General features: G+C 33.2%; 2 protein-coding genes across 5 annotated transcripts; one reads left to right on the top strand and one right to left on the bottom strand.

Annotated features, from left to right (window-relative positions):
* Positions 457-5922, bottom strand: LOC109330383. Of its 2 annotated transcripts, none has more exons than XM_019564567.1 (14): positions 5774-5922; positions 4893-5040; positions 4464-4545; positions 4246-4349; positions 3976-4102; positions 3692-3786; positions 3298-3421; positions 2506-2586; positions 2235-2333; positions 1972-2145; positions 1411-1548; positions 1274-1330; positions 991-1128; positions 457-862 (listed from the first exon to the last, which is right to left on the bottom strand). In XM_019564567.1, exons 2-14 carry the CDS (start codon positions 4931-4933, stop codon positions 674-676), a joined length of 1449 nt encoding a protein of 482 aa, XP_019420112.1. In that variant the 5' UTR covers positions 4934-5040; positions 5774-5922; the 3' UTR covers positions 457-673. The 2 variants fall into 2 exon arrangements, with proteins under 2 accessions (XP_019420112.1, XP_019420111.1); XM_019564566.1 differs by having other exon boundaries at positions 4893-5021.
* On the top strand, positions 11246-15790 carry LOC109330180 (uncharacterized WD repeat-containing protein C2A9.03-like). 3 transcript variants are annotated; one of them, XM_019564246.1, is made up of 10 exons: positions 11246-11393; positions 12114-12288; positions 12482-12649; positions 12742-12828; positions 13075-13209; positions 13296-13406; positions 13742-13833; positions 13962-14067; positions 14899-14985; positions 15118-15790. In XM_019564246.1, exons 2-10 carry the CDS (start codon positions 12142-12144, stop codon positions 15526-15528), a joined length of 1344 nt encoding a protein of 447 aa, XP_019419791.1. In that variant the 5' UTR covers positions 11246-11393; positions 12114-12141; the 3' UTR covers positions 15529-15790. The 3 variants fall into 3 exon arrangements, with proteins under 3 accessions (XP_019419791.1, XP_019419792.1, XP_019419793.1); XM_019564247.1 differs by lacking the exon at positions 11246-11393 and adding an exon at positions 11427-11553 and having other exon boundaries at positions 12107-12288; XM_019564248.1 differs by lacking the exon at positions 11246-11393 and adding an exon at positions 11427-11556.

Here is a 17514-nt window from a genome sequence, read left to right as displayed (position 1 = left end):
ATGTCTAGGTGTGTGCATGGTAAATATGGCAGATGATTTTGTATCATATCCATATATAGTTACAATATCTGACATTGAAATGAACAAGTTGCATTCTATAAGTTACATGTGAAAATTGACAGCCTATTATGCAAACCAAATGCATATTCTGATTGGTTCTGCCATTTCTGTGGCCTAAGCCTAATGTTCTTTGGTCAACTTTTTTTAGATTTTAACAAAGCTCAATGAAATGGAAAAAGAAAAGCAAGGCTCTTTATGATGTTCAGCCAATGGTTGCTGTTTATTATACTAATGAAACAACTGATTCAAACCTTAATTACTTGCTTAAGTTTTTATTTATTGTCACATTGTCCATTACAATGGATTGGACAATTAAGAAGGAAATAGTTACAAAATTACTTGAAGTGTTTGATAGTAAATTAATAGTGCTAACCAGCAACACAACAAAACAAGCACTGTAAGTAGAAATCACAACACTGGCAATAAGGTGAGTCACTTCATCATATTCATGTCACAATGAAAACGTGAAGATAGAGAGAAACATGAAGGTAAAAGTACACATGTTGAATTTCCACCTACAAACATGTTGAATTTCAAGGACTGCCTATATAAAACATTAATGTTGTCAAAACAATTAGTGTTAGATTAAATGAACTATATGATACAACATCAGTCAAGACAAGGACTTGTGTCTTCGATGGGCGGATCCCTTTAGAAGGCAATGCCGAAGACGTCGACTGAAGGACTCCAGCCTCTCAAATCTGTCAGATTTAACCTTCTTTGCTTGCTTCTTTTGATTCTTTATGTCTTCTTTTCGGTCTGACGACTGTTCTCTCATACTTCCAAGAGGTGTTTCAAATACCTAGAGATAATATTTTGATATTATTCGCATAAAGCACATGATACTAAGTAAATGTAGGTATTCCAGGAACATGAAGTCAATGTGTGTGTTAATGTGTGATATAAAGATATATATAGAGAGAGAGAGACCTCAGAATTGTTATCATCACCCTGAAAATCTGGGAAAGATTCTTCATCACTGAGCGCTAAAGAAGAACATCTGTCCCAATTTTCTCTAGTTGAGCTAGCACACGAGTAACATTCTTCAGTCAGGCCATTTGGTTCATTCTGCAAAATCATTAAAAGTCATTTTCAGGACAGAGATATAAAATGAGCCAAGATCTGCAGAGAAACAAGTCAAAATCACCAAGTCGACAGTAAACAATTACTACGACTATTACTCAATTCCAGAGATGGTACTCGATAAAATCACCTTAGAATATGCAGGTTCATCATAGCCATGCATTGTGTCTCCTTTGATCACGGACTCCTGCATCATAAGAAATTAATGATTTGAAAATCAAGGTTTCAGAAGAAAATAGCATGGACAGATGGAAAGAGGCACCATACCGCAGGAGTCACCGGAGCAACTACAGGAAGAAGTTTGCTAATTGGTGCTTTGGTCAAAACGCTTGGAAGAGCAGAAGATGAACTAGCTGCACCAGTAGTGGCAGGCTGCAGGCTTGCCAGTATCTCGTATAATAGACTCTATCATGGAAGCAAGAGCAATCAGTGTCTACTATCCAAATAACACCAACATGGTTAAGATGAATCAATGAGCACGGATAACGACATAATAATTTTTATGATAATATTCCTCAAAGTGGAATTGAAATTGGCATTTTAAACTAATTTTTATCATGTATCTCCTTTCATTTTCTTTTTCAATTTTTTTTTTGATATATTGTCAATTTAAGCTTGCTGGTCTATCATTCTGAGTTCAGAAGTTGCATTCTTCGGGCAAACTCTAAACTCAGGAATATTTCTTGCAGAGGCAGCTTCTCTTAACGTGCAGCCGGCACTTGAGTGGAATCATCAATATTGCCAGTAAAGTAGTAAAAGGGGACAAATATACCAAAGACAGTGTTTAAACGAGCAAGAGATCAAGATGGAATTCCATATTCTAATTACCTCATCAGAACCAATTCTCGAACTCCCCAAACTGTAATATTTCTCAAGCTTCCGAGCTTTAGAAATGCGAGGAGGGCGAAGGACATTGTAGAAGAAAATGGAAACTGAATCATAAAAGGACTGTGGTCGAGAGGAGTTGTGATCGCCATCAAATTTTATGATATTTTTATCCCCCTACAAATTTAGACACGAAGTTAGATATTTCGGCAACGTAAAAGTATCCAAATAGCATTGATAAGATTTTTTAAGGTTTAAAATAATACTGCGTAAGATTCGGAGATGAGATCTGTGTGGTGGGGCTGAACAAATTGGTCATCATTAGCATGTCCAAATAACACAGGAATGAATGTCTTGGGTGCAACCTGCAAGCTTTAAAAGCATTAATTAAAGATATATACATGGAAAGGAAATAACTCAACAATTTGTTTAGACAGAAAATGAATGCTACAAAGATTTCGAAGTCAAAATATACATCATAAATGAAGTTTACATTAATAACTCTACAATTTCAAAAGTGGAAAGATAATATCATACCTGCAAACAGTTTAGATCCATGATATCAAACTTTGCCTTCTTCTCAATAACCCGCCGCATGTAGTGTACCACCATTTTAACCTAATTGTGGACCAAATTCCGCAAACCTCAGACTTGATAACAAACAAAAATTCCAAAATACAATAGTCCGGAAGAAAATCCAAAACATTTGTTCTACATCCATGTTGTTCAACAGCATAAAGGGGGAATAATCATAAATGCAAACTAACCAATGCCAACCAAGACAAGAAAGCAGATATAAAAGCTCTATAAAAGCAGATATAAATGCTCTAGAAGAAAAATAAAAAACCAAAAAACATTTTCAAACCTAATGCATAAATAAGACTAAGAAGTGTAAAACAATATATATGGTTTTCACTTGCTACTTCAAACTACAGCTATTTCCCCAATAATTGCATCAATTAACAGCATTGTTGTTGATTAATAAACCCGGAACCCCTTCAAAACAATTCTCGAAATGCCCATAATAATTAATGCAAAAAATATCCATGTAAGTAAATCCAAAGCTTTCATAACTTCAATTTTCCAAATAAAAAAAGCAGCTAAAAGGTAAGGAACCAGAGAATTTTCAGATTGATGATGCACCAACAGTGGCAGATATGACTCGCTACAAGTTCATCACTCATGTCGTCACATGACAGTTATGAGGGAACCATATAGAGAATTAGATACCCTCTTTTTCATTTTTAGTTGTGCATTTGCTATAGGAATGCACCATCTAAAGTCCTATGTACACACACACAGAGAGAGAGAGAGAGAGAGAGAGAGTACAGTGAACTTCGGAAGCCGAATGTTATTTAAATCAGCAAGCTCCATCATCAGAACATATAAGTTTGAGAAGGCACTGTCTAACACCATACAAGCAATAGATGGGTCTTCAGCTCCATAAAGAAGGCTACATCACACCAAAGCATAGTGAATAGTCAATTACAGTATAGATTCTCATACATGGACAGTTAATGACTATATATATATATATATATATATATATATATCATATTTCAGTTCCTTATCTCCCTTCCTTCAAATTCTCAACTTTTTTAATATCTCCTTTCATTGAGGATTGTTTTCTTTCTGTGTTTATGTAAAACCAATCGTAGAATTAAAGTATTAAAGCGCAGAATTTCTTACATAAATCAAGCAAGTTAATTGGAAGATGTAATACCTAGTAACAGCACCCATCGATCGCCCCCAGAGACCTATTCGGGATACTTGCTTGTTGCTTCTTAAATGTGACACCACCATCTTGAGATCCTCTTTCTGTTCACAGATAAAAAGAGTTTACAAGTTTCTCATATATAAAGAAGTAACAGGAAACATTAAACTTGATAAAACATTATGGGGAAAATGACAAGCATGAGTAGCTTCATAAAAGAAGAAATATGCAGGAACTCAAGTTAATACCCGGAAACTAATTTAATGTGTGTGTGTGCAGAAAAGTCTACTTACTTCATGCCAACCAAGGCTGACATGGTCTCCATCGGATAAGCCTGACCCCGAGAAGTCAAGAGTAAAAACAGTAATATTTGATGGAAGAAGAAGAACAGCAGCTTCGTTGGCATCGACCCGACATCCACTGCAACATTGTACATATACACACATATCAAAAATGAGAAGAATGGAATGTGTATGCTATGTTGTAATTGTAATTCAAAACCAGAACAATATAGAATAATCCTTCATGATCGGCAACAGCAGTATCCATAGAAATTGAAATACCTATTTCCGTGGCAATATATAACACAAGGAAGAGAAGCATCTTCGGGGAGTGGTGATGGGAGATAATGACTACACTGTAAGGTATGGCCTCTGGCATTCTTGAGCTGCAATATTAAAAAGAAAGAGATAATCAAGCTTCCAAAAACAATTGTAACCATCAAGTAGCTTCTAAAAACAGACAATAATAATTGCATATAACAAAATATGTCCATACTTGCCTCCAAATCCTGTCTTTGGTATCTTTTTCCAGCGAGGGTGAATTCCTTTTCCCATAGATACTGATCTGGATTGTACTCAGCCCTGTATATATGCAACAAAGTAGATACACTGAATCTGTAATCTGATTCGCTTGAGAAAAGGTAACCAAAAGTTGATGATCAATGAATGCAGGGGTACTTAGTTATTTGCAATAGTTGAATATAAGAAAACAAAATTCAGAAACAGCGGTAATTGAAGTCAGACATGTCCATTTGAACACAATGCAGTGAAAAGGGTATTTCAATCAAACAAAAGGATGAATCTACTAGCTTGAACATTCCAGTCCTCATTGACAATATAGTAGCATTCAAAATCTAGTTATTTGACAAGTTTGGAGTGCAAATAAACTAGTGCCAAGCCACACGAACCAGTACAGCAAAAAATGATACCTGGGAGGCCGAATAACGAAATTGATGAATTGCTCAATCATCCTTCTTTAAATGTTGCTCAGAGCAGCTCCGCTTCAGACTACACGTACAGCAAAGTCTCTGAGAAGCTCAAAGTCAATTATCCCCCATCTATCAAAACAAATGAAAGCTGTTTGAACTGCAACTAATCTCAAATCCTCCTAATATAGAAAGAATTTTATGAATTTGGAAGCCGTAACATTAATTAAGTAAAACTAATTTCAGCAAAAGCTATTAAGGCCCAATTCCTGTAAGAAAAAACAACATTAACTACCTACTTATTAAAAAGGTGACATTTTGAATAAAAAAGCAAACACTGTGAAACTCAAAACCAAAAAAAAAATCTGTCAAATTTATTACAATGCTGGTGCCAAGTAATCATGTTTGAGATCAATAAAGTAAAAGCACTTCCAGATCAAAATCAAAATGCCCTCAAAATTTTGCAAAAGCTGCATCTAGAAGAACCATAGAAAAGGAGCAGTAGGCCAAAAGTTTTAACCCCACACAAAAAAGTTAACTTTTTTTCTACCGTTATTTCAGCAACTTCATTCATGGTAAAAAAAGTTCAAACTTGGTTTTATGAGTACGCGTGAATTCAATGAAATAGTCCCAAATGAGGATAAAATGGGTGAAAAAAATGTAGAAAATGGTAAAAGCTTAACTTAATTAAGAATAAGGGATACAACAAGACAAAGAAAAAGAGCAACAATTCATCATTAGCCATATCCTAAATTCAAAATGAAACATTTTAATGTCCTGAATAATAATAACAATGCACAATGTCCATGAATCTGATTTTCATAACAAAAGGAAGAACATAGCATGAAAATGGAAAGAGAAGATGAAAAAGAAAACAACTTTACCAGAATGGAAAAGAGGGTGTGACCCCAGAAGCAGGAACAAAATGGTGGTTTGAATAGTAAGCTAAGGTGAAAAAAATGAATGATATAACAGAATTGAACAGAGACTTTGGTGTTGTTTCTGTTGGTTGTTATTGTTCTTTGGGGTTATAGAGAATGAAGAAAAGATGAAGGATAGAGAAGAATGGTGAGACAGACATAATAGATGAAGCAGACAGCTGGAATTTTCCTCAAAAATGCTGTCTTTTTTGCAATAACTCTTGTTTTTTTATTTTGGGATTCTTTGATTTTTAATTAGATTCATGTGAGATTCTGTTTCATTGGTTCAGAATGTTACAGAAGTTAACAACTTTACAACCTTTTTTTAACCACCCAATATTTATTCTTTTAACTGTTTAGGAAGGTACACAAGGCACATGTCATAAAAACATTAGTATATCATACATACTAATATGAAACATTGTATGTAATTTTTTAAGTTGCACAGCCTATCCTTATCCTTAGTCATATTTAATCAACATTGATTCTTAACTAAAAAATAATACAAATTATATAAATATTTACATGGTGCATATATATTATATTGAATCAAAATATCCCTTAGAAATATTAGTATGTCATACACTTCTATATGTGATGATCATATGCATGAAAAAATACATATTAGGGTCCTCCCTATTATAAAAACAAGTTAGATAAAAATAGTTGGTACTTCAGATATATAGAAGCCAATGGGAGACTTATGGGTCTAGGTTGGTGAATGTTGTCTAAATGTTCTTTACAATAAGAGAGGCTCATGTTCCAACTTGATATTTTAATATGGGGAGGGAATTACTTACTACAAGAGTGTTGGGTTTATTCAAGTGTGAAGTCTCGCATTGGATATGCCAGGATGAATGAAAGAGTTTATAAGAAAGAAAGGTCTATGAAACTAATGCCTTAAGGTTTTAGTTCAAGACGTGGTGTCATCCTTATATGACTTAAGAGTGATATTAGATGTACTTGGGTTTTGGGAAGTGTTTATTTACTCTTCATCATAGCCATCAATTTTATAGATATTTAATGGTTTATATCTACTTATCAGTTCAAACTATTGGATTTCGCTAGAATTAGAATTGATGGCTAGAATGAGGAATAAGTTTAAAAAAACTTACTATTAAAATAAGTGGATCCACTCTTTTAATATTATCTTTGACCAATATCATCAAATACATAAATGTGACATTAACCCTCAAATGGGAATGTATAGGTAAAACCTTCCCTAAAGTAAGGCATCAAACTCCTGACATACCTATGTAACAATAACATGTAGAGTTGTATTTCCCATTATCTTGGAAAAATGACTTTCCTGTCATAATGGAATCTTTGTTTTCAATACATGATTATTCTATAGTTGCAATTGTTAAACTTCAAGTTCTTAATTTCAGAAATTACTGATTCAAGGACTTGACTTAATTTTAGACCCTCTTGCCACACACTTTTCCTCCAACCAGTAATAGCAGTAATACAGGCAAATGAAGCAAAGTCTAGTTAGTTTGAAACACAAGCCTAATCATTTGAGGTAATTAGTATATTAAACTACACATGTGTAAAATTGCACTAGTTGGTTTCAGAAACAAGAGTCAAAATCTAGCACTTTGATCTAAAATTTAAGCCATGGTTTTTTGCACTATAACAATAACATTGTTGCACTTAGAAGTTAGAAATAGTTCATTCATAGTTTTTACCAATAGCAGGTTATCTTTTCTGCTGCACATGTTATACAGATTACAGAATCATTTTTTATTATATGGAAACCTGAAGTTGGGTTCAACCTGAATCAACCAACAACCACAGAACAGCACAAGTTCACTTCAATGAACATTTGTGCTCTACAATAGCATCATATGAAGGATTGAGACCATGCACATTATCCTAAAAAATGCATCATCTCGAGTCTCTTCGTGGAAACAATTCATTGGTAGCAAAATTAAATAGGTCTGACCGAGGCTTTCTACATATGTGTTTCGTTGTACATCTTCCCTCCGTTATGCTTTCCGAAGTTACAGCTCTGCCAGCCCTAACGTAAGTGAGCCTTTTTGGATTCATTGAAGAAGTAATGATCCTTCCAAACTTTCTATTGGGTGCATCTATTTATAGGATAAACCTGCATAAGGAAAATCTTAACTAGCTAGCTGCTTGGTTTTGCTATGCCTTGAAGCTTCCACCAACCAAACCCTGCTGCATCAAATGCATGCAAGATACTAAGTTAGATACAGATCTTTTTTCTAGTTGAAAACTGAATAATTTTTCCTTCTGGAGGATAATATAGAATTAAGTGAAAACCTTCCACTGCTTCCACTACACAACTCTCTTAAAAGCTTAAGTTGTTACGAAAAGTCTCATGCCTTTATTAAACATCGCTAATGGAAACAAAATCTACTCCAGAGAAGAGAAGCAAAAATAGAGTGCCATTTCAATTGACAGTGTTGAAAAGGTTCAAAACACAGCATCAAAAAGTTCACCACAAGTGGAGTGCAAGAAAATGGAAATGTTACTCCACTGGTTTTCCATATTTGAGATCAACATGTTATTTCTCAATTATAGCATAAACTAAAGTATTGATTAGTCACATTGTTTGTATCCACAGGTTTTAGGCTTACTAACAGGAAAATTATTGAAAGGCATTAGTCTAGTATACTATTTACGAATAACCTTTTCGAAGTTGTTTGGCTCGGTGCAAAGGTAAGGTTGCTTGCCTTGTGACCTTTGCTTGCAAAGTTAAGACTGTTTACATTTACTCTCCTCAGACCGACAAACCACACTGGGTAAAAGCCTTGTACACTGAGTTGCCCTCTAATCTTTCAAAGGTGCTCCGCCGTTTGTCCATCCGTTGCGGCAATTGAATAGAAACTAGAGATATGATGGATACATTAAGTTCGTGCTGCATCACTGCAACAACAGAAATCAACTTAGAATCTCAAAAGGCTAACTACATAAAGCAGGCTCATCCCTAAGAGCCTTTAAAACATGTTCTCAGAATAACATAGTAGTGCAGCACAACAAAACATGTGGAATTATTCACATGTGAACTACTAAAGTTTGAGACTTTAAACATCAACAATGTTTGAGATTGCAAAAAAAAAACATGAAAACCCACCATTTTTCCCACCTACAATAAATAACATTCTTTCCATTTTCATTCCAAATCTTAAATGAAAACATTGCCACTTCACTCAATAAATAAATAATAATAAAAGATGAAGTGTGAAACTTTAAACACGAATAAACCTTGAAATTGCACAGAACAGAAACTTACCATTTATCCAAATTCTTCAATAAGAAAGTCCCCCACTTCATAAAAAAGCATAAAATTTGAAACTTTAAGTTGAGGAAAGGGTTGAAAATGGCATGAACGGAGTGAAGGAAACTTTATGTTCATGTAGAATTATTTTCTCTTCAAATGTACCAAAAAGTTGATATTTTGTATCTTCAATCGAATTTTGAAGCTCAAGTTTTTAATTTTCTGCATAATTTCAATTAAAACATATCACAAAAATGTATAGACGGTTTGAGTTAAGGATTTCAAATAGGAACTTCCCTTGTTTGAGGTATCATCTCAACATTTTACATCATCACATGATCATAAAAGATGTGTTTGGTCCATAACTAAGAACTTGTTTCTTTTGGAACATAGAGATGGTGAGAGTAATTTTTATTTGTCCTAATTGTGGTGTGTATTTTAAACATCCTTGTTTGTTAGTAAACTAAACTTACATTATGCATTGGTTCAAGTAGTACATGTTTAGTTCTTCTTAAGTAATGTCTTGAGTTCGAGTCTTGTGGATAGAAAAATGTCCGCCTGAAGAGTTAGTCTCATGCACCTATTACATGATTGTCGTAGAAGGATACATGTGGGAAACAAAAAAACTAAATTTCGCATATGGTGTGGAATGAAGGAAGATAAATGGAGATACAAAGCATTCATAAAATGGAATATTACATATTTTGTTATATCTTAGGGAGTTAAGTGTAAATTTCATTTCTGAGAATAACATTATTGGACAATTTTAAGCTCAGTCAACATTTATGTAAGAGGCTGAATTAATTTACCTTATGCAATAATGTCACCACAAATTAACATTTGTCATTGTAACTTGTAAATGTTTGTTAAATGTAAATTTGAATAAAACTAGAAGTTTAATATTTATGAATTGTAAGAGCCGGTTACATTGTATTAAATCATCATTAACTATTTTTTTGGTGTTTTTTTTTTTTCATCATTAACTATTTGATAGTACATAAATATTAGTACATAAATATTACACTCTTTTTCAAATAGTTAATGATAGTTAGTTCATTTTATACATAGTTAATGTATCATTCATCTATCATTATATACATATTTTCTCTTTGAATAAAATAATTATTATACTATCAACTTATACATCCTTTTCTCTTTAAATAAAGTAATTATTTGATGTATACATCTTTTTTCTCTTATACAATTAGTATATACATTTTTTTCTCTTTTAATAAAGTAACTATTAGATGTATTGAGATTGTAAAATTCTTATATGGTTAACTCATAAATATTAAATTGTAAAAGTAAAACCAAAGAAAGAAAGGTAATCTTTTAATACTCATTGCTTAGCTACCAACATGGGACCTCATGGATACATTTCCATAATATTAGAGATATTATTACACACACAATCACTGAAATTATATAAATTGTTGCTCATTTCTTTATACCTATCATACAATTTATCCTTAATCTATATACACATTAAATAGAGTAACAATGTTTAATTATTCTTTTTGTTACAATCAAGAATATTTTTCACTTTATAATTAAGGAATTATTTTCTTTTAAAATGTGTAATTATTCTTTTCGAACAAATGTTGATATGAATAGAACCTTTGACATGCACAGAAGTATAACATTTTAAATAGAACATATGATAAATAATATAATTAAATTAGAGATTCACTCACTCTAGTAAGTTTAAAAAACTTATTTCACATCTTAACCATCAATTATAAGGAAATTCAATATGTTTAATTAGTGAGTAGATATAAACCATTAAATTTCCCTAAAATTGATGACTAAGATGTGAAATAAGTTTTTTAAACTTACTCCTAGTAAGTGGATCCTCGCATTAAATAAACATCAAAGTACCAACAAATATTATGATATAGTAGTATAAGGTTATGCTAGATCCTCATACTAACTAAAATATTAATGATTCAATTCTTTAGAGCGACACTTGTTAATATGAATAGTCACGCGGGTACTTGATACAATTTAGTAGCAACAAAAAATTAAACATGAGAGTATAATTTAGTAGTAAATAAAGGAATCTGACAGAAACCACTAATCCGTGATTTATGTATCATATAATCATATAATAAATCACATAGAGAAAGGAAAGGAAGTTGCGGTTACGGACAAATCTACTCTCTCTCTCTCTCTCTCTCTCTATATATATATATATATATATATATTTCTTCTGTTGTGCAAAGTTGCTTATTCATTCGTATACGCGCATATAAGATTCAGGTCCTTATCACCGACATACAACTTCTCATTTCCCCATTTTCATTATTCACCAAACCCTAAATTAAACAGAACAATTGCAAGGTCAGGATTTTATCATGCCCATTAACCCCTTTTCATATTATTCTGCTATCAATTGCAATTACTTCAACCCCTTTATGTTTTCTTAATTCAATTAACCTATTTCTCTCTTCAAGTTTGCGTTTTTACAATTTTGTCTACGCATGTGCTGCAAATTCGTTTCTGGGTCGGTATCCTTTTGTTTAACTACTATTGTTAAAAAAATTGTTTTTTGTTTTGGAGTTTTGTTTCATGAGACCATGTAAAATATTCTTATCAATTTTGTAATTTATGAGGGAAATAGATTTCTTTTTTGTCATGTATCTAGATGCTCAGATAATTTTCCTGTGTAACTTAAATTTGTCCAAATTGATGCTATTTGTCTCAATTTTTGCTAGTTTTTGCTTATTGAGTTATTGGGATTCTGTTTAGGTTTTGAGTCCAAATTAGATTACATGTTTTTTTAATAAATTAAAAGAGAAGTATTTAGTTTTAGGGTTTGGTTATAGTTCACCATACTGCTAAATATCTCTACCTGGAAGACTTTTATCTATAAAAATAACAAGTTTAGTACCTATAGCTTGAAGCTCATACAGAATTTGATGTTTATGGATGTTATATTCCTTAGCCTCACACTGTAAACATAGTATCTCTAGTGTATAGATCATGAATTTTATGTTTATTTCCTCTCACTTAATGTATTTATAAAACTCATTGTAGCCTACTTCCTTTATGTACTACTAGGTATTAGGCTTCAACAGCATCGAGAAACATGTCTGAGAACCAAGGAGATGAAATGGAATATGCTGCTAATGCCGACGATAATGAAATGGCAGACGTGGAAGATGATATATATTTCCGTGGCAGGGCATTTGGAGAATCGGATTCTGATGATGACGATGATGAATATGACCCTTTGGTTTGTTTCGAATCATAAACAAAACTTCTGATATCATTTGAACTTATTTTGTGGGATTGTTTGTTAATTCCAATTGCAAAGTCCCTCAATGTTTAGCAAAGTCCCTCAATTGCAAATTCCTACAGTTTTTCCATTAATGTAATCTTTACATCTGCTTGCACTTTTTCTTGATGTGGGGCTTTGGGTTCTGCAGGAAAACCGGATAACAGATACCACTGCTTCAGAAGCTAGGAGGGGTAAGGATATCCAAGGAATACCTTGGGATAGACTGAGCATTAGTCGCGAGAAGTATAGACAAACTAGACTAGAGCAGTACAAGAATTATGAAAATATACCACAATCAGGGGAACGATCAGAGAAGGTAAACTATGTCTTGTTTAGACTTTCGAAGTATTTGAGCATTGATTTTGTGATCTTTGACCTTGTGATTCCCTCTCCCTCTATTGTCTACAGGAGTGCAAACCAACAAAGAAAGGGGGAATGTATTATGATTTCTGGCAAAACACTAGATCTGTGAAGTCGACGATACTTCATTTCCAAGTATGTTAATATAGTTCCTTTACCTTAAATCACATGTGGATACATGATAACATCTGTTTGGTTTACACTCCATGTTATCTTGTCTCTTGTGGAAAGATATGTGCCTGAATGCATACCTGTGTGATAAGTAGTTGTGTTTTATGGGATTTAGCTTTATGTTTTCCTACTTCTTGACACTTGGATTATGAAGTTGTTGCCAATAATTTGAAGTAACACTAATGTGAAATTGTAATTTGTCATTTGCAGTTGAGGAACTTGGTTTGGTCAACATCAAAGCATGATGTATATCTTGTTTCACATTACTCAATTGTTCATTGGTCTTCATTAAATTCCAAGAGATCTGAAGTTCTGAATGTACAAGGACATGTAGCCCCATGTGAGGTAAGTAATCATGTTTACACTGTTCTGTTGTTGAAAGCATCATTCTGAAAGGGCATGTGAGATTTAAAAGTGTATAATGCAAATAGAAACATCCTGGAAGTCTCTTGGAAGGGTTCACTCAGACACAAATCAGTACACTGGCTGTTCGGGATAAGCTGTTGATTGCAGGTGGCTTTCAAGGGGAACTTATTTGCAAGGTATTTATTGTGTAATACTTTTCCTCTCTGGAATGATAAGTATTTTTTTTAATTTTTACTCAACATTTTTTAATAGATGTAGTTTTTTATGAAACATGGTCAATGAAATGTATTGTGCACAATATTGTCTTTTTTCCTGCTTTTTGTGGCACAAATTAGTTTATGGGCTTTTATGCTCTTTTATTAATACATAGATGTTCACCTTGTTTTTTAGATGACAGAGAGCTTATTCCTTTCTATAATTAATTGAAAATTTACTGATTAATGAATTGAAACAATGTGAAGTACTTCAATATTTTCTTCTCAATTGATGGCACATACATAATGTCTTGCAGTACTTAGATCGACCCGGGGTTAGCTTTTGCTCCAGAACTACTTATGAGGATAATGCTATCACAAATGCTGTTGAGATTTATGAGCATCCAAGGTCCTTATTCTCTGTTTGCTTTCCTTTTCTATGATTTTGTTGTGTCCTAAATTGCTGATCTGATGTTCACTAGTGGTAACAACAACCCTCACCTATAGCTGCTTACTAACTTGCAATTAATCTGCCAGTGGAGCTGTTCATTTTATGGCCTCAAATAATGACGGTGGAGTTAGAGACTTCGATTTGGAGAGGTTTCAGCTTTCAAAACATTTCTGCTTCCCCTGGCCAGTAAATGTAAGTACTTTCCATGTTTGAAATAATACACCTGGAAGTCTTGCTAGAGCTGAGCGATAGTTCGTGGCAAATTTAGAATCAACATGAGTTTATTATTTTCCACTACTTCAATATACAAGAGAATGAGAAGATAGGGAAAAAGGGAAGTACAGAATTCTGTCTTTTCAAGAAGCAATGCTTAACTGCAGTGTGATTTGAATTATATACTCCCACCTTTTCTGTTGTATTTCAATTTTTTTGGTCTAGCATTAAGCATTTTAATTGTGTAGCATTATGATCACCCGACTCTTTAAATTGTCTAGGGATTGAAATCACTTTTTTAAGTTGACTTGAAGTGTTTAGCCAAACAACAAAAAGAGTTCCGTCTTTAGTAATTTTATTACGAAACAAAAATGTCATCCTTATGGTCCTTGAATCAAGTTTCTTTTCCTGAAAATTTACCGAAATTCAGTTTTTTTGGAATGTTGTTTACTGTTTTTTCATTCTTTTTCTGTTTTTGATGGTTTTATATGCTTCATTGTCTACCGACTTCCTGGCAAACTGACTGTAGTTTAATCTAGTATCCTAGTTTCACTTTCACACTCACATCTATATTTAAGAAACATCCTACAAATACAAAATAGTAGCATAATGGGAAAGTTACAACTTATGGTTAAAGTTTAAAAAAGGAGATAGAATTAACAATAGCAGATAGATTTTGACAATAAGTGTGTTAATTGTTTATTTTTTTTATTTTTTTTATTTTTTTTATTTTTTCTTTGCACATGTATCGTGAGCGCACTGCTACTAGTAACGGAATTTATAATGAGTTTTCGCCCTTTCTGTCTACAGCATACTTCATTGAGCCCGGATAGCAAAATGATTGCTATTGTTGGAGACAACCCAGAAGGGCTACTGGTGGATTCACAAACTGGAAAGGTTGGCTGCTTTCTCTATGTTACAAATTGTTGGTTGCATATTTCTTTTTAAAATAGGGTGGGGGTGGATGTGGCAACTTCCAAGTGTGGAAGAACTATGAACATCTAATTTGAACTTTGATTGTCAATGTAGACTATCACATCTTTATGCGGCCACTTGGATTACTCTTTCGCATCTGCATGGCATCCTGATGGGCACACTTTTGCCACTGGGAACCAAGACAAAACATGTCGTGTTTGGGATGTTAGAAACTTGTCTCAGTCTGTTGCTGTCCTTAAGGGAAACCTTGGAGCTATACGTTCAATACGTTTCACATCTGACGGGCAGTTCATGGCAATGGCTGAGCCAGCTGACTTTGTCCATGTCTATGATGCAAAGCATGGGTTTGAGAAGGAGCAGGAGATCGATTTTTTCGGGGAGATCTCTGGTGTATCATTTAGCCCTGACACAGAATCACTTTTCATTGGTGTCTGGGATCGTACCTATGGAAGTCTTCTTCAATACAATCGACGCAGAAACTACATGTATCTTGACTGCTTGTAAATTGTAAGCTTTATTGTACCTTGTAAGTACCTACAGCTTATGTCCTTGCCATCGAGTACTACTGTGGCACCATCTCACCAAAAGCAGAAGAAGCCTTGTGTATTGCCTCATTACACAATATTGAACATGGCCAGAGGATGTTACAGTTGCTGTACACCATTATGTTAAATAACATTGAGTGTCAATCTATGTTTTTTTAAATGTTGGGATGGTAATAATGATAGAAAAGGAACAAAGTTTGTACATACATTGTTTTAACTTATCTTCTACTGCATTTGGTTGAATCATGTTCACCCTTGTTTCAGTCATCTATACCTTGCACTACTTCCCTATGTTATAATGAAGTTTGGAACAATTGCTTAGAAACGTTCCAAATCAACATAGTATTAGGAATAGGTTGTATTTATTTATTGGAATGGGTTTTATAACATTACAAGTTAAAGAGAAATAGCAAAGAAAGGAGAATAAACAACAGTTGTGTTGACTGGGAGATATATTTTTTTGGTACATCGGAAAGGAAAAAAGATAAGGAGAAAGATCTAAGATACACCGATAGGGGCAGAAATCTGTCGAAGTGTCAACCACCCTAGGAATATTTCAACAAAATACTATCATCTTTTACAATAAAACAATTGTATGATGGTTAAAAAAAGTGAATAATAAGCATTTTTTTAATAATACACCAAATTGAATGTGCACTCAAAAAGCATATTTATATGTTGTATCAACTATTTAGTGAAATCTACATTTTCCTTTGGCATTATCATTATTTCAACCTCCAAAATGTAATATAGATAATTTTCAAGATATTAAGCATACAATTCCCTTACACATGTATCACACTTAAACTCATTGCATCTCTAAGATAACAGTGAATTAATTGTTGAAAACTTTCACTAACTTGGCAGTTGGCATGATAGAAATGCATTTTACTCCAACAGTCTCTTATATGAGCATGCACCCAACAAAACAATTTTTAAAAATTTTTAATATTAAGAAAATCAAGAATTTAGTAATGTAAAGAGATGCCATCCATAATCCGTAACTCCATTCTTGTCAATGTAGTGGTAAACTAGAATTATCAAACTTCAGATACAGATATAATAAAACCTGGTAAAACGTCAACTTACAAATATATGTGTGATTAGCAGAAAGGGTAGTCCAGTGTATGAGACTCTTGCCTACTGGAGTATACAAATAAATATATGCAATCTTACTGTACTAGGCGAAGAGACTGTTTTCAGGATTTGAACCATGACTTCCAAGTCACAAAACATAATAGGAATGGTGAAGAGATGATGTCTTCCAACCTACCTAGATTTGCCATGAGATTATCAATCATGAGGTATAACATTATTTTTCCCAATCTCTTCCAGAAATACAACCATCAAGTTCCCTAAACCTCACTCTCTATAGAATTTAAGTTAACTATTCTACTGTTTCATCTTCATATTTTATCTTTTTACATTTCTTCTTGGAATAAAACCTTCAAGTATCTCTGCAACACTCTGACCTGGTTTCTGACTCCTTTCCCAAATTTATTCTATATCCAACCATTTACCTTACAACTCTCATCTCTACTCATTTGGACAAATCCTTTTGTGTTTTAAACATGGATATAAATTACTTAGGATTAGGCCTATATTCTATACTTATTAATCATTAAATTATTACATGTGAGATTATTCTCCTACATCTGAGATCTAAATATCATTAATAGGATATCTAAATATAAGCTTTATGGTTATTCAACCACATATCACCAAAACAAACTTGAAGAATAAGTGAATTTTCAATTTAAGGCATACAAGCTAGTGATCAAATTGTTCATACTTATAGAAAAAGTTTGAATTGTATTGAATCCATTCAAATTCAATTAACTAATATAATATATTTGTGTTTTTTGTATTACAAAAAGTATATTTTTCATTTTTTGGGGTAAGAAACTAATCTCTTCTGAGATTCGTGTTGTCCCTTCAACAAGTG

Source organism: Lupinus angustifolius, chromosome LG16, assembly GCF_001865875.1.
Source record: "Lupinus angustifolius cultivar Tanjil chromosome LG16, LupAngTanjil_v1.0, whole genome shotgun sequence".
In the NCBI taxonomy this organism is placed as follows: Eukaryota; Viridiplantae; Streptophyta; class Magnoliopsida; order Fabales; family Fabaceae; genus Lupinus; species Lupinus angustifolius.
This window is presented reverse-complemented; position numbering and strand designations above follow the sequence as displayed.

Bases quoted from the DNA above. Each gene is read 5' to 3' on its own strand.
- LOC109330383 (XM_019564567.1), bottom strand. From the start codon at position 4,933: ATGATTGAGCAATTCATCAATTTCGTTATTCGGCCTCCCAG. The intron at 4,103-4,245 runs GTATTTCAATTT...ACAATGTTGCAG, and splicing joins ATATATTGCCACGGAAATAG to TGGATGTCGGGTCGATGCCA. The intron at 1,549-1,971 runs GTAATTAGAATA...CTTCCATGATAG, and splicing joins CGAGAATTGGTTCTGATGAG to AGTCTATTATACGAGATACT.
- LOC109330180 (XM_019564246.1), top strand. From the start codon at position 12,142: ATGTCTGAGAACCAAGGAGATGAAATGGAATATGCTGCTAATGCCGAC. The intron at 12,289-12,481 runs GTTTGTTTCGAA...TGGGTTCTGCAG, and splicing joins ATGATGAATATGACCCTTTG to GAAAACCGGATAACAGATAC. The intron at 13,407-13,741 runs GTATTTATTGTG...AATGTCTTGCAG, and splicing joins AAGGGGAACTTATTTGCAAG to TACTTAGATCGACCCGGGGT.